Consider the following 15,408-nt stretch of genomic DNA (forward strand, 5'->3'; position numbering starts at 1 on the left):
AATGATTCAAATGCCAGGGCACAGAGGACAAAACACAGGTAAGCCGTTTAACTGTTTCATTAAGTAACAACAAAACGAATAACCAAAATCTCTCCCACAGGAGGAAAAAACCATTAATAGTACAAAAACTAAGGAGGCGGGCAAGCAGGAATACTAATATATTATCAGTCACAGAAATAAGCAGCAACTGCCTGGCAGTACAAACCTCATCAGGAACGATGGCACAGAGTATAGAGATCATGAGCTGAATTCAGGATACCAAGACAATCTGACAACCAGAAGCAAGAAACACGGAGCTTAAAAACTGGTGGAGATAATTGCAGGATGCCGATCAGCTGTGCTGCCTGTCGCTAAACACACCTGCCTGCCACACCTCCAAACCTGCACAAAATAAAGAGATAATGAGACACCAGAAACTCAAAAAAACAATACCAAAAACCCTGAACCCCCACAGCTTTTAGGCCTTTAGCTAAAGCTCCAATCCACTGCAGCTTGTTGTGAGCAGTTAGTTGTTTGCTGTCCTGCTCAGGGGCGCTTTAATGGTGAGTTTTAAGCTTGTTTTGAGCTGCTCTGCTCCATCAATATATGGCTTTTGGCTTTGCTACTGATATTTAGTGATGCAGTAAAAAATTAAAAGATATGTCAACTGATCATCAAAATGGTCAGTTTTTTTGTGAAACATCACTGGCTGTCATGGTGGTGAAGCTTTTTATGAACTGTGGTGGTGTTGTTGGGGTGGGGGTCTTAATTGCCACCTCAGTAGCAGGAAGTGTCAGACAGCGTCCCCTACTGGCCTGTTCTATCCCACAGGTATGTGCAGTACTTCTTGGCAGAAGCTACTTTTGGCCCTCACTCTGAGCCTTGGCAGCCTGGGGCACTATTTGGCAGAGCTCCGTCCTTCCTACTTAGTGTATTGGAGCTAGCTCTGCACCGAGTGAAGCACTGCAGCAATCTGCAGCCTGCAGCAGCGCTACAGCAGAACAGGAGAGGAAGGAGGAAGACAGCCATTCACATACTGGTTGCGTTTTACATCTCTCTCTGGAGTTTCCTGCTTTTTTAAACCACTCTATTACTTTGAGCTTTTTGATTAGTACTTCATCTTCTTTTGGTAGCTATTGTCAAAATGTCCCTTTTCTCTGTCATACACTTAAAGTCTTCTCTAACACAGCCTTTTTTTCTTATTAAACCAACCAAGTGGATGAGTCTAGATGCACACACACTTCGACGCAGCAGGTTTTGCAGTGTGGCTCAGGGCTGTTTTAGTACTGTTGCCAGTGTACGGATGGGTGGCTCTCTCGGTGCCAGAGCCCCGTCGCTTTGTGACAGCACCTCTCCTCCTCCTCCTAACTTCCAGTCTCAATGTTCTACCTTGGGTACCCGTTGGTCCGTGTCATTATAGCGCAGTGGGTGGCTCCAGGCATTACATTAGCTTGTAACTTGTCTGCTCTCCCTCCACTGGTCTTGCTCCCTCTCCCTCTGTCCAATCTTTTCAAGCACATACTGCCTTGCATAGCAGATTAAATTAGCCACGAAAATAGCTTTTTCCCCCTAAATGAGCTCTGTTGTTAGCTAGTTATGCTTTTAGCATACACCCCTTGAGAATGCTGCAGCGCAGGGGGAAACAAGATCCAAACTCCACCTGACCGGCTGTATTTATGACTTATAGTGATGCGTTGTGATTGATGGGATTTAATCAATCGATTTATAATGAAGAGACATCAAGGCTCTTTTTATTTTTCATCCAAAAGAGTCCCATCGATCCTCTTCCGTCCACTGCCACCTCCCCCCTCCTTGCTGATTCAGTGCAGTCCAGCTTTGCTTACGCATATGTCTGGTGAAGGCCGGACAGCAATTACTATCAGAGTGCTTTGGGAGGTTTATGCAAGGCTGAGGCTGGTTGGCTATAGTAGGCTGCTTGGTCCATATCTCTGAGGAGGGAGGAAGGGAGTGAGGGAAGAAGGGAAGGAAGAGAGGGCATTAAAGGAGAGAAGAGGTAAGGTGGGTCAAATGCAATGTGGTGCATGTGTGTGCTTGGAAGTTAAATTAGTTCATGTAAAGCCTATCTACTGCACAGAAGTGACTCAATAACCTTAACCAATGAAATGGATGAGTAAGACTGGATTAGAAAATACAAAACACTGCTGCTGCACTACTATTACTATGACTCAATAAAATGCTTTACTTGTGCATCTTCCAGAACAAATTTGCAATAAATCAAATTACCACAAAACAATGGGCAGACAACGAATTTTCAGCCTTCTGGGCCTCTGAGGAACAAGGATCTGGGGAAAGTTAGCAGCTTTGCTTTGTTGTCTGTCTCTGCTTCAGGGAAGGGATGAAATAATTAGCCAGCTAATCGATTTGACACTCAACAGAAAAATGAACACGTTTGATAACTGATCAAACAAACAAACAAATAAATTTTTATTTTGAAAAATTTGAAGTTTTAGCACTTCAGTGTTCATTGACAGTTCATAGACTTCTGTGATAGTCAACTGAATATCATATGCTTTTAGGCTGTTGAATGAAGTGAATATCAAGATGTCAACTTGGCCTTGAGGAAAGTGTGATGCACATTTTTCATTCTTTTGTGACATTTACTGTGAAATGTTTAATTTATTAATCAAGAAAATAATCAACGAATTGTATCAATTAGGAAAAGAGTCGTCAGTCGCAGCCCTTCTCAGTGTGATTCAAATGAGTGAGTGTGCGTGATTTGTTGTTCAACCACTTCTAAAAGTGTTACACAATGTCCCCAGTGGCCACACTGAAAGGGAGGTGAGAAGCCTGCAGTCATAGCCTCTTCCCGGCTGTAGCCACCTGCCTCCCTGATCTCTCTCCAAGAACTCTGTCTCTTTTGCAAGTCTTTGTGCTTTCACACTTGGGGACAGTCTCTTCTTGAAAGCACTAATGGTGTTGCTCTCAGTTTTACACAAGAGTAATGATGGAAGTAGTAGAGTAAAGAATGAAAATCTGAGCTTGAGGGAGTAGTTCATACCCTACCCTGGCTATCGGATGACTGTGAGACCTAAAGAGGCCACCTCTGTTGGTTTAATGCTGTCCATTACAATGTTGCCAGACCTCTTTGCTTGATTGCGTTAAAGTTGATCTTTGACGGCACTTCATGTCATTTGTCAGGAACAGGGAGAGAAGGTGAGACAGAGAAATGAGACCGCAAACAGGTTGAGGGAATCAGAAAACCATGAAGTGCAGTGTGGATGAATGCAGCCAGACAGACGACTAGATAAAGAGCAAGACATAAATGAGTTTAAACAGGGAAAATGAAGTGGAACAAGAAGGGAAGAGAGTGGGAAAACCACAGAGAGAGGTATGCTGAGACATCCCAGCTTCTCTAACACACTGAGAACTAATGCACTGCACCACTTCCTACTGTCTGAAACACACAGCTACAAGACCACATACAGGCTGTCTCTCACCTGAACCTCTGCTGCTATGCCTTGTTTTCATCTCTCACTCCCTCACATACACACACCTATTCACACAGCCGGTCCAGTTAGATTCTTACTGACTTGGCAGAAGTCACACTTCAAGTGTGTGTGTTGAGTGTGTGTGTTGAGTGTGTGTGCGTGCGTGCGTGTGCAGAGGCATCCCAGCCAACATACTGCTGTATTCTCCTCCTGGGGAGCAAACAGTATGCAAATCTTCAGCCAGGCTATTTGTAGTGAAGTCACCTCTACAAGGGTGTGTGTGTGTGTGTGTGTGTGTGTGTGTGTGTGTGTGTGTGTGTGTGTGTGTGTGTCTTTTCTGCAGTGTTAGAGAGGACATCCCAAATGCTGCGTCACTGCTACAAGAGAGAAAATGTGATGTAATTAATGAAGTATCAGTTTGTATAATCATTTGGCTGCAGTTTTTCCATTTCAAACTGAGTGGGTAAATATATACCATGTGTCTACATTTAGGGTTGGAAAAAGAAATTCAGTTTACTTGTATTACCACCCTGTGTTATGTTATGTTGATGTAAGCTTTTTCTTGTTTTCAAGTCCTCCAAATAAAACAACACGATGCATAACTTCGAACTGCTGTCTAGCAGAACACATAGAGGAGTTTTCTGATGGTGGCTTTCAGTGGGATGACATCATTTGTCTGTGCCTTCCAAATCTGCATAGGTTTCTGGTGCAAAAATAAAAATGATCAAGTTGGGTTAGGTTTATGCACAAAAATGATTAGTTAAGGTTTGGGCAAGATCATGGGTTTGTTTAAAATGATTACTTTGTGCAGTTTAGGGGATCTTCATCGTCATGGTTACAATACTAAACACTTGGTTAAGGTCAGGGAACAAGTGTGATTATGATTAAAAGAAACCAAAAACACGATGCCAACAGTGGTCTTTTATTTTACATTTTGGCAACCCATTCATTCACCCTGACCTTCTCCCTGCATATGCACTTTGTTGCTGTATTGTAAAATCACACTATTTCCTCTTTTGTCCCCAAATGGACAAGAGTCTCCTTTTCCTCAGCTGCTAGAGGGCTTTGTGACTTGAATGTAAGCACACATCATCTTTAGGATTTTGCTCAAATCGACTGATGCTGATGTCATTTTTCTGGGAAGGACAGTCCCCTGATTTTAATGATCTTTTCTGAAACAGTGTAAATGTAGCATTCAGTGTCCTGATTTGGGGACTACTTTTATATCTCTTGTAATCATGTCTTCAAGAAAATATCTTTCCAGCAAACTTACATTGCCAAATTAATTCTAACAGACTGGGTAAGGGTTTGAGAAAAATGGGGGCTTTGGTTAAATGTTGCAATATGTCCTACCTTCTGCTGCAAGTCATTGGCTGTACATAGCCATTTCCTGGAGTCTTCACTTTGTTTCTTGTTCACAGGAACTTCATATTTATCATACAGATGTGAGAGTCAAATCGATCTTCTCATGTAACTCTGATCGGCAAAAATGGAGAACGAGCATATTTTCCAAAATATGGGATATATAGTATGCCTGTGTGCCCACAGGTGTTACTTAAAGGTGTAACAAGCTTGCTTAAGATTTCACTGAAACCTAGCCCTTTCCTGAACCCAAACCACAGTCCTTTGTTTACCTAAAGCCGACCACATGAAGGACTCAGGACATGAAAATCATTCTCTGGTGTCAAAGTCAGGCGCTTTGTATGCCCACCTACCACTGAATTCCATGCGGTACATCAAGGGTGCACTTGCTTCACTGGAAATAAGCTTTGCCATCTAACATGGCACAGGCAGTAGTTATGTTTTCTTTGAAAATGTTTCTGGCAAGCTGAATTAGTATATAAATAATAAATAAATAGTAATCAATAGTAGTTCTACATGAGTTTGTGTATCCCATGTGAATGATCCATGTGGACTCGCTGCTTCCACTCGTGGTAGGTTGCCTCACAGTGTATCCTCCAGCTGGAGATCACTTTTTTTTCACAATTAGTGTACCACAGCTCTCTCTTTCTGCAGTTTTGTTAGTAATTTTTCCTTCTCCTTTCTTTCTCTCCCTCTCTCCACTGACATATAGGTCAGTGTGGGATCAGTGTGATGAGTTTGGGCACCAATCTCAAGCCTGGCCAAGCTAAATGACTCTAATTAGAAGCTTTTGATCCTCCGTCCCAAGCTGAGAGCACTTTTTTCTTGCTTCATCCCCTTCTTGCAGTTGTCTTATCTGCTCTCGTTTCCTCCATCATCCCTTTCTTTCTGTACATCTCTTTCCCTTGCTGACTTGCACTCTTGCTTTTTGCAGTTTGTCTTCACCCCCCCCCCCCAGTGCTCCCCTCCTAGGTATTGACATTATTAGCCAAGTACTTAGGTAATGAACATTTTCTGACTCAACGGAAGATGTTTTAGTGTTATTCCTTCCGATATGCTAACACAAGCAAAGCTGTGTAAGACCACTTAAATGCTTTTAACAGGCTTATATTTTTGGTCAGTGTTTGCTCTTATTTGTAGACTCCAGCTAATAGTATCAACATCAGCAGAATGTATGAGTATTAAAGCTGTATTAATTGACATATGCAACTGCTATAGCTATCATGTCAGCAAATGCTTATTTAAACATATAGTAGACACAGAGAAACATTATCTCCACATTCCTTTCTGTCCCCCCTGTCAAATTAAAGTCCAGTATTCATTTTTTAGCTTAGCTTTGGCTTGGTCTCCACCAACCCCTGAAAACATATATTTGGCTCTTGAGCTAAATGTTTCTTTACCAGCTCACTACTAACTGTGTTTGCTGTTTGGCTTTGATGAGTGTGCTTGCAATTAATTGTTTATTTACACATTGAGCTTACAGGCAGAGAAACATTAGCAATAATTTAAAGCCATGATTTTGTTCTGCTGATGAATATAAATGCTTTGGTGTGGTTTCTACATCTTCTGAAAAAAATATCTGTCTCTTTGGCAGTGAGCAGTTCGACCTTATTCACCAGACAGTCCATGACTTTGTGTGTCTACTGTTTTGTGCTTGTCAGGTTTTTTTTTTATAGAACGTTAATATGTACTGTGCTGAAGCTGCAATAGTAATTTTTGCCATGGGGCAGAGAACTCCACAAGCATATTATTACTTGATAAAATTGTTTAGACTAATGTGTTTGCAGCCACCAATGTTAGCATTCATTGTGAATCATGTGTCTGTTCTGTCAAGTTCAAGCAACTTTTTCTGTCTGGTGTTTTGTGCGACACTTTTCTTTTTTGGCTGAAAATAGCTGCCTTGTGAAGGTAGAAATTGTTGTGAGATGCACAACCATATAAACAGCTGAGGGTGGCTAAAAAGATACTTGAGGGAGAACCACTGGGTAATACTTGTCTGGGTTTGTCACAACTAGTGACCACTTTTAATAACTGAAAGAAAGAAAGAAAGAAAGAAAGAAAGAAAGAAAGAAAGAAAGAAAGAAAGAAAGAAAGAAAAAGTATTGAGAAGGGAACGAAAGCAAGGGCTGAATAAGGAGAGATCTAACGATACCAAGAGATGACAGAAAGGGAAGAACACAAATGAAGGAGAAAGGTATAAAAAGAGTGACAGAAATAGAGGAGAAAATAGCAGTGACAGGAGGGAGAAAAGGTAGTCAGTGATGAAGAAGAAAAAGAGAGAAAGCTAAAGAAAGAGAGGAGATTGTCCAAGGGAGGAAGTAAGGAAAGAGATTTAGGTCATTCTGTATGACTGGCACGAGCAAGGGAATGTGGTGAAGAGGAAGAGGCAGGGACGTATGAAGGAAAGTAGAGGAGAAGAAAAAGAACAGGATGACCTTTAGTGTTGCTTGTGTTTTATAGTTTAAATAACAAGTCGAAATGGAATGTTGAGTGTTTTTTTATTGTGGGTTGTGTTAAGTTGTGTAAAGTATGTGTAAGACAGTTGTTGTTGTTTCTTAAATATCAATTACAAGGGAAAGCATTCTGTATTCTACTGTAATATGTTTTTATGTAGCCTAAAATTGGTAATATATATACATTTTAAAATATAGAAAATTAATTAGCATTATAAATAACTAATAATTGGAGGTTGAAAATGTAAAAGCAAGTATGGTTTAATATTACAGGAATCTCGCTGTGAGCAGCTACTTTGTCAGAAATACCACAGAAGAACAGCTGGTGTATCTGTTTACAGTGCAACAAATTATTGTTGTTTAATTAGTAATGTATTGATAATGATCACAACCATTATCGACAAATATAATGCTTTCCCTGTGATTCACAATAAAAGTCATGCTCAGTTTCACCAACTGAATGCTTTTAACATGAAGCAGCAGCAGGAAATATTGGAATCAGTAAACTTAATCCAGGTACTGTACAAAATGCTGCCTGTTATGACCTCAATGCCGGCAGGAATGTTAAACAATGGCAATGGTAAGACACGACAGTAAGTCCGTGTAATGTTTGGCAGTATTACTATAGGGCACCGGGCATCCCCGTGACACTGACCATAACTAGTATCAAAAATGAAAAACCCAGAGTGAACAAATGATTGCGTAAAGTGATTCTGTCGCTCACATAATTATCAACTAAAGCATGACGATTCTCCTGATCTATAAAAACATTCCTGCTGCTCTTTATTTCTTACTTAGGAGTGGTGATGACATTTTTTCCAGTAAGCTGATTGGTCAGTATTTGGGTTGGTGACAGGTTTTGATCTAATCCTCTAAAGTTAACTGTGTAGCTCAGGTTAGGATGGTGATTTAACCTAATTAAAAATGAACCAGCTTCATGAAACTGGAAAACCTCAGTCAATCTAAAAGATAGCTGGCTAAAGTTGTCATATCAACCAGTCTGGCAATCATGTTATTTTACCAGCCAACTATTCTGCCAAATGACTGCTGGTTACTTGCCAAAGTGTCTGGCAGAGCAGACAGACTCACAAGCCAGACACATTTTGGCAGCATTTGGCTCGTAGAAGGTGTTTCCCACTGTAAGATGCAGACTGACAACAGAAATAGAAAACTAGTGTACTGTATGTCAGTGAAAATACTGTGTTTTAATGCTATGTTTCGATAAATTGTTAAGACAAAATAAATGATTGCAGAAAAAAACAGAAGTGTCACAGAAAGTCTGCTTCTCAACATCTCTGGCAATGGTTAGTACATGGAAATATAGCAATTTATAATATGTGTAGGGGCTATTTATGACACAACTACAGTGTTCTGCAGTACACACACACACACACACACACACACACACACACACACACACACACACACACACACACACACACACACACACACACGTATAATTTAAATATCTCTCTGAATACTCAACAAAATTCAAATGTAATCACAAACACCTGAATTTCTCGTGGATATAATAGATAGATGTATTTTCTAGCCACTAGCAGCATGGTTCTAGAAGTGTTAATGCTGGTCAGCTGTGGTGCTGAGTGACGTATCTCTGCAACGATTGAATTGATTACTATACAATTTGATTCATGTTCGCCAGCAGACAAACCGTAATGACTCTGTTGATTTCCTCTGAACTTCCATCCGAGCCACATGTCTCTACAAGGCTAATAAAGTGCTACTTTAGCAAATTTTAACATGCCAACCAAGTTTCTGTTTACAGTCAGTTCTACTCACCAAAACACACATTGTGTGTCCATTGTATCCTAATAAAACATCTGCAAAGCTGATTTTTAAAATTTTGAATCCTTATTGTTTATATCCACTTGCTTCTAGTTTTTTTCTTTCTGTCTTTTGTTGTGATTGCTGTGTTTTCTTGCTGTGTTACTGCCCCCTGTAGATCAGAAGAATAGTGTGAAACCACTGGTAGAAAGTGATTGTCCTCCCACTATATATTTACACTGCAGTTTAAAATGACATATACCATTATATGCCATTATACTGTATATCCAGAATGCCCTCTTAGGCCAGAAGAAGCTATATTATTCACATTTAATGATATGAGAAGGACTGCAGGGCAACTGTGCTGCATCAGTTAACTGCAAATAATAGCAAAATAAAATAACTCTGAAGTTGAATGAAAAATGAATCCAGTTTTGGTACTGATGAAAAATGGATTGAGATTTAAACATTCATTTAAGGAAGGACCTCGCCAAGGCAAGCTGTAAAATTAAATGAGGATATGTTTATGCTGTGTATCCCTCTGTCTTTGCTTTTAAGAACTCTCCAACACCCCAAAAGAATGTGTGTGTGTGTGTGTGTGTGTGTGTGTGTGTGTGTGTGTGTGTGTGTGTGTGTGTGTGTGTGTGTGTGTGTGTGTGTGTGTGTGTGTGTGTGTGTGTGTGTGTATCCAGGGCAGCTCTAGATAGCAGTGTTAAATTAGACCATGATAATAAGCTGTGGGACTTGATGTGGTCCCTGAGGATTAGAGGAAGACTTCATCTGTCTGTCTTCATCACTGACCTGACACACACACACACACACACGCACACGCGCACAAAAATGTACATGTACTTGAGAGCATACTCACACATTTTAGGCATACACATGTACATGAGTGTATACATACATGCACTTGAACATACAAAGGCAAACTGTATGAGCACTTTGCATGTTAGTAGACACACATACACACACATAGCGGAAAGTCAGCCTTCGTCACTGACCTAACACAGTTGCTGTGTTAGATGTGAACATTCACACATGTACACACACACATAGGAAGTGGTTTTGACATGGTTTGACAGGTCTTAAATCTAATGAAGTATGTTGCAGTGTTGGCAGTATAGTGTAACTAAGTTATGCTAACTATTAATGATGAAAAAGACCCATCATTAACTGCCTCATCTTTATATTTTGTGTATATAAATGAAAGAAATACAAGAGAACAATAGATATATGCAATAACATAAAAATGCACCGGTTGGAGCACAAACCCCGACAGCCTGTTAAAGGAACATCAAAATAAACATTGCTTTCCAGAAATGTACAAACTGACATATATTTTTAAAATATCTAAAAAAGAGAAGAGAATACAATTTTCAAAGAAGTGGTCGAAATAAAAAAAAAATCAAGGATTACAGTATAAATAAAGGGCATAAATTTGCCCTGCTTTTATACACTGTTGTCATACCTCGTTTACATAGTGCTGTATTCCTTTAAAAGAAGATTTTTGAGATCTTTTTGAAACTCAAAATGCTGTAAACTCCAAAGTTAGTGGAGTCAGCAATCATTTGGATGAATTAAGTTTTTTTCTTCATCAGTCAGGTCCTTGAAGAATGATTTCTGTTGATGAACCATCTTATGCACCATAGACCATGGCAAATAATCCTTCTCTTGATTGAGGTGTTTTGGGTCCATGCTGACAGATAAGATTAACAGAAAACTTCCAAAGGAAACTGAAAAATAAGTCTATGCCTGCAGTACTTGTTGCTGGGTCAAAGTGTATCAGCAGAAGACAGCCATATACACTATATTGCCAAAAGTATTGGCTCACCTGCCTTGACTCAAATGAACTTAGGTGACATCCCATTCTTAATGCATAGGGTTTAATATGACATCTGGCCACCCTTTGCAGCTATAACAGCTTCAACTTTCTGGGAAGACTTTCCACAAGGTTTAGGGGAATTTTTGACCATTCTTTCAAAAGTGCATTTGTGAGGTCACACACTGATGTTGGATGAGAAAGCCTGGCTCTCAGTCTCTGCTCTAATTCATCCCAAAGGTGTTCTATCGGGTTTAGGTCAGGGCTCTGTGCAGGCCAGTCAAGTTCACACCAAACTCTCTGAGACTCCATGAAATTGTCCAAAATCTCTTGGTATCCTGATGCATTCAGAGTTCCTTTCACTGGAACTAAGGGGCCAAGCCCAGTTCCTGAAATGCAACCATACACCATAAGCTAATCTGAGGGCCACAAGAAGTTTGGAGGTCTGGAGCGATTGACTCTGCAGAAAGCTGGTGACCTCTGTGTACTATGCACCTCAGCATCCGCTGACCCCTCTCCGTCATTTTACATGGCCTACCACTTTGTGGCTGAGTTGCTGTCATTCCGAATCACTTCCACTTTGTTATTATACCACTGACAGTAGACTGTGGAATATTTAGGAGTGAGGAAATTTCACGACTGGACTTGTTACACAGGTGGCGTCCTATCACAGTACCATGCTGCAATTCACTGAGCTCCTGAGAGCGACCCATGCTTTCACAAATGTTTGTAGAAACAGTCTGCATGCCTTGGTGCTTGCTTTTATACACCTGTGGCCATGGAAGAGATTGGAACACCTGGTTTCAATTATTTGGATGGGTGAGTGAATACTTTTGGCAATATAGTGTAGCTCCAGGCTGTGGCAGGGCTTTAAGCTGAAGTAGGCCAAAGCCAGAAAGATCCCCAAACAATCAGTTTGCGGTTACCATCCACAGCTAAATAATATTAATAGTTACAGCTGTGATTCTCCTGCTATGACAAAAGGTCCAGTTTATTTGGTCTATTCTCACTGTACATGCTCCCAATTGCCATATTATTCACCAACATCATGTGACATTTCAGTGCAGTTGGCACACAGTTGTATTTTACTGTGGCACCTGATGACCCAAGAGGTCTACATTGTTTGAGTGCTGATACTCATTTACAACTTAGTAATCAGAGTTGAATTAAAGAATGTTCGAATGACCTTAAAAGTTGCAGTCAGAGCCAAAGGCTTGGGTGTCTTTATAGATCGTGAGTTAAATTTAAGAAAGAACGCTGACTGTGTCAATGTGACTGCATTTACACATCTGAGAAACATGGTAAAGTGTCAAACCAAATCCTGCACCTCAACAACTTCAGCTTGCACATACTGCAGCTGCCAGAGTCTCATTCAAAAGAAGTCAATGGGAGCACAGAGAACATCTTTACACTGGCTTCCTGACTCTTTTTGAATCGATTAGCACCTCCTTAGTTCACTGTCTCTCCTTCTGCAATCTAGCTGCTGCCTTAGGCCATCAAACACAGCAGCATTAAATGTAGAGTTAAGACAAAGAAATCTAGACTGGCAGCCCTTTGTTTTCATGGACATAAACTGTGGAACTGCCTATATTTTAATATTCATTGTCCAACAATTCTTGCTTTAAAATAGTTTCAGTTTGTGTCACATATTTTGTTAAATTTGAATTACATTATAGTTTGAATGCAGTGCACTCTGAGCCACATGTTTAAAATGTGCCATACAACATATCTCAGAAACACTAGAGATTAAACAAGCAAGATATAACATGAGCTCTAGAGGTGTCTGTTCTTTATGCTGAGCTAAGCAACCCGGCAGTTCGCTGTACCTTCATGTTTACGCACAGATATTTGAGTGACACCAATCTTTTTCCCTTTGAGTAAGCCTGCACAGTAGAGCCTGATAGAAGATTTGGTTTGGACTGGAAGCTCCTCATCTGAAGGATCTCAACTTGACACTTCTGTTATTACATCCTAAGTCTAAATGGGACTGATTCAAACCCTGGGAGGGAATCTTGACTTGAAGAGGAACAAAGTCATGCAGTTATTTGTTTATGAAGCAAAGCTTTTTGACCTTGATACCAGTGAACCAGAAACACAGATGCAATGATTTTACAAAGGAGAAAAAAGGGGGCACAGCTGACATGGCCGAGGAGAGGAGGGGTGTAATCTGACATACATAACTTACCTCAGACATCCAGGTTTAACCAGCCTGTGTGTGCTGCACCTGTCACCCTTACACCTTTACTTCCTGCAGACATGAACAGGAAACCAAATCTTGTTAATGTTCATGACCCTGTGATCCTGATCTCAGCATCAAGACCAATGTGTATGTGTTTTTTTGGGTTTTTTGTACAATAAGCATGTCACAAATTCACATATGAATAAAAACGGTACCCCACAGATATTGTCAGCTAACTACAATTCCCGTTAGAGCACTAAGATGCTGTAGAGTATTAAAGTATCTTCTGGCCAAACAGCAGACAAACTCCGTTAGCATCTAGCTGGTGAACATAGTGGAACACAGTTAAAGAGCCAGATTTTCTGTCAGAAGTTGATGAAGACCATAAACAGAGCTAAAAGAGAGTGACTGTTGGATTCACATTCATCAGGTGGCATGTGAGACATGTGGTATTTGGTATCTTTTCTTCCAGTGTTTCAGTTGTTGCTTTAGGACAGAAGATGCCAAATATGCCAATGCACTCAGAGTGAAGAATGTGTGCGGTCTGTGTCCGGGCAGTGCAGCACCTGCATGATTGGGAGGCAGGACATTGCTCAAAATGAACATCAGGGTTAAACGAAAGGAAAGGGGTTTAGAAAAAGAGCTTACATGATGGTAGGAGTCCATGAGATTTGTGTACGTGTGAATGAATGTGACAGGACAAAAGAGAAATGGGAGAACGAGGAATAGTAATAGGAATAGTGGGGGGCAGGGGGATACACAGAAAAGGAAGTCTCATTATGTACACCTGAGCATAGTACAGAAAACAATTGATAATACATTGGATACAATAAATGAATGATTTGCCAGTGGCATGGTTAATGTAGTGTGTATGTGTGTTGCGGTGGTCTGATGTGTAAGACAAACTGATCATCACTGATGCTGTACTAAGAGAAAAAAAAGACTGCTCAACCAGTGTGTAGCACATGTACATATACACTCACATACAGACAGACATTTCTTTAAGTATCTGTGTATGTTTTCATAACGGTGGTCACAGTAATGCGTACATGCCGTTATTCATCCATTATTCCTTTTTTCTCTCTACATACACTGTGTATCTATTTTTCCTCTTTCTCTCTTTCAAACAGACGCAAACAAACACTCTCACACACACACACACACACACACACACACACACACACACACACACACACACACACACACACACACACACACACACACAAAAAAACACACAGATACCCTGTGTACCTCATTATTTTTACACTCTCCATCCATCATCCTTCCCTCCCTCCCTCCCTCCCTCCCTTCTCCATCCTTCCCCTCGCCCTCCCTCTATCAGCCTGCGCTGTTATCAATGGGATTGGAGTAGTCAAGACATTTGCACTGAATTAACAGCATTCCTCCACTCTTCTGAATGTGTTGTTGGCACCCCCTATCTGAAGCTTGTTGGTATAACACTGCTGTCCACATACCGCAATGGCCCAAACCCCTCCTCCTCCTCCTCCACTAGCAATCACATGAACACCAAAATACTAATGACAAAGACTTCAGTTGGGCAGAAACGATGTTGGTGTGCAGGTGTGACAGTTTCCTGTTGTCTTGCTTGAATGAAAAGAGCTGATGTATGCTTGATGTGCAAATTGTAATCCTTCTCTCCCCCTCCTCTCTTTCTCTCTCTCTGCAGTACGTGGCATTTGGCTCACTCTTCTTCATCCTCCTCTCCATCTCCACTTTCTGCCTGGAGACCCATGAAGCCTTCAACACCATTTACAACAAGACGGAGACCGTCACCGTTGGCAACACGACACATGAGGAGGTGCAGAGAAGTTTTAGTGAAGTGTTTTAGATTTGGTAATGAGATTGTTAAAGGGACATTCCAGCAATACAGTATTGCTTTTCTGTTATTTTTGGAGGTTTGGGAGACAGATTTAAAAAAATAATGATCCACAAATAAAGCAGCAGAGGCCAAGGTAGACTGATTTTTAGTGTATGGGTCAACTACCAAAAGTGCTCAATATTACACTTCCCATGATACAACCAATAGCATGCTTTCATAAGATGCTCCCTGCAAATTACAAGGCTATGGCCCTAAAACTGTCGCCTCCAAGCTGAAGCCAAGATAAACCCTTTTTTCAGACTTCACAGAGCTCCTCCAGATCCACAGAGATCATTACACAATTGTTTCCATAACTGTACTGCTTGTAACTAGTAAACTGACACTTCTGTCTAAAATTGGGGGATTGACACAGATTTGAATTAAATTAAGCACTTGTACGTTGTAAGAAGGTCAAGGTGATGGACAAGGTGAGTGTGGTGTTGTAGTATTTACATTAGCTGTGAATTGAATTGTTTAGGTAGCTAAATAGTTAATACAGC

The 15,408-nt window shown here is 40.6% G+C and overlaps 1 protein-coding gene across 5 annotated transcripts in view; it reads left to right on the forward strand.

Annotated features, from left to right (window-relative positions):
* LOC139342887 (voltage-gated potassium channel KCNC1-like) overlaps positions 1-15,408 on the forward strand; it is an 81,525-nt gene that overhangs the window by 21,840 nt on the left and 44,277 nt on the right. For all 5 annotated transcript variants that reach the window (XR_011603077.1, XM_070980168.1, XM_070980166.1 and 2 more), the window contains exon 2: positions 14,717-14,848. Coding sequence is in view for 4 of the 5 variants with exons in the window: in XM_070980168.1 (XP_070836269.1) it covers positions 14,717-14,848 (132 nt within the window). In the remaining variant the exon portion in view is untranslated. The remainder of the gene's footprint in view (positions 1-14,716; positions 14,849-15,408) is intronic.

This window comes from Chaetodon trifascialis, chromosome 15 (assembly GCF_039877785.1).
Source record: "Chaetodon trifascialis isolate fChaTrf1 chromosome 15, fChaTrf1.hap1, whole genome shotgun sequence".
Taxonomy (NCBI): domain Eukaryota; kingdom Metazoa; phylum Chordata; class Actinopteri; order Chaetodontiformes; family Chaetodontidae; genus Chaetodon; species Chaetodon trifascialis.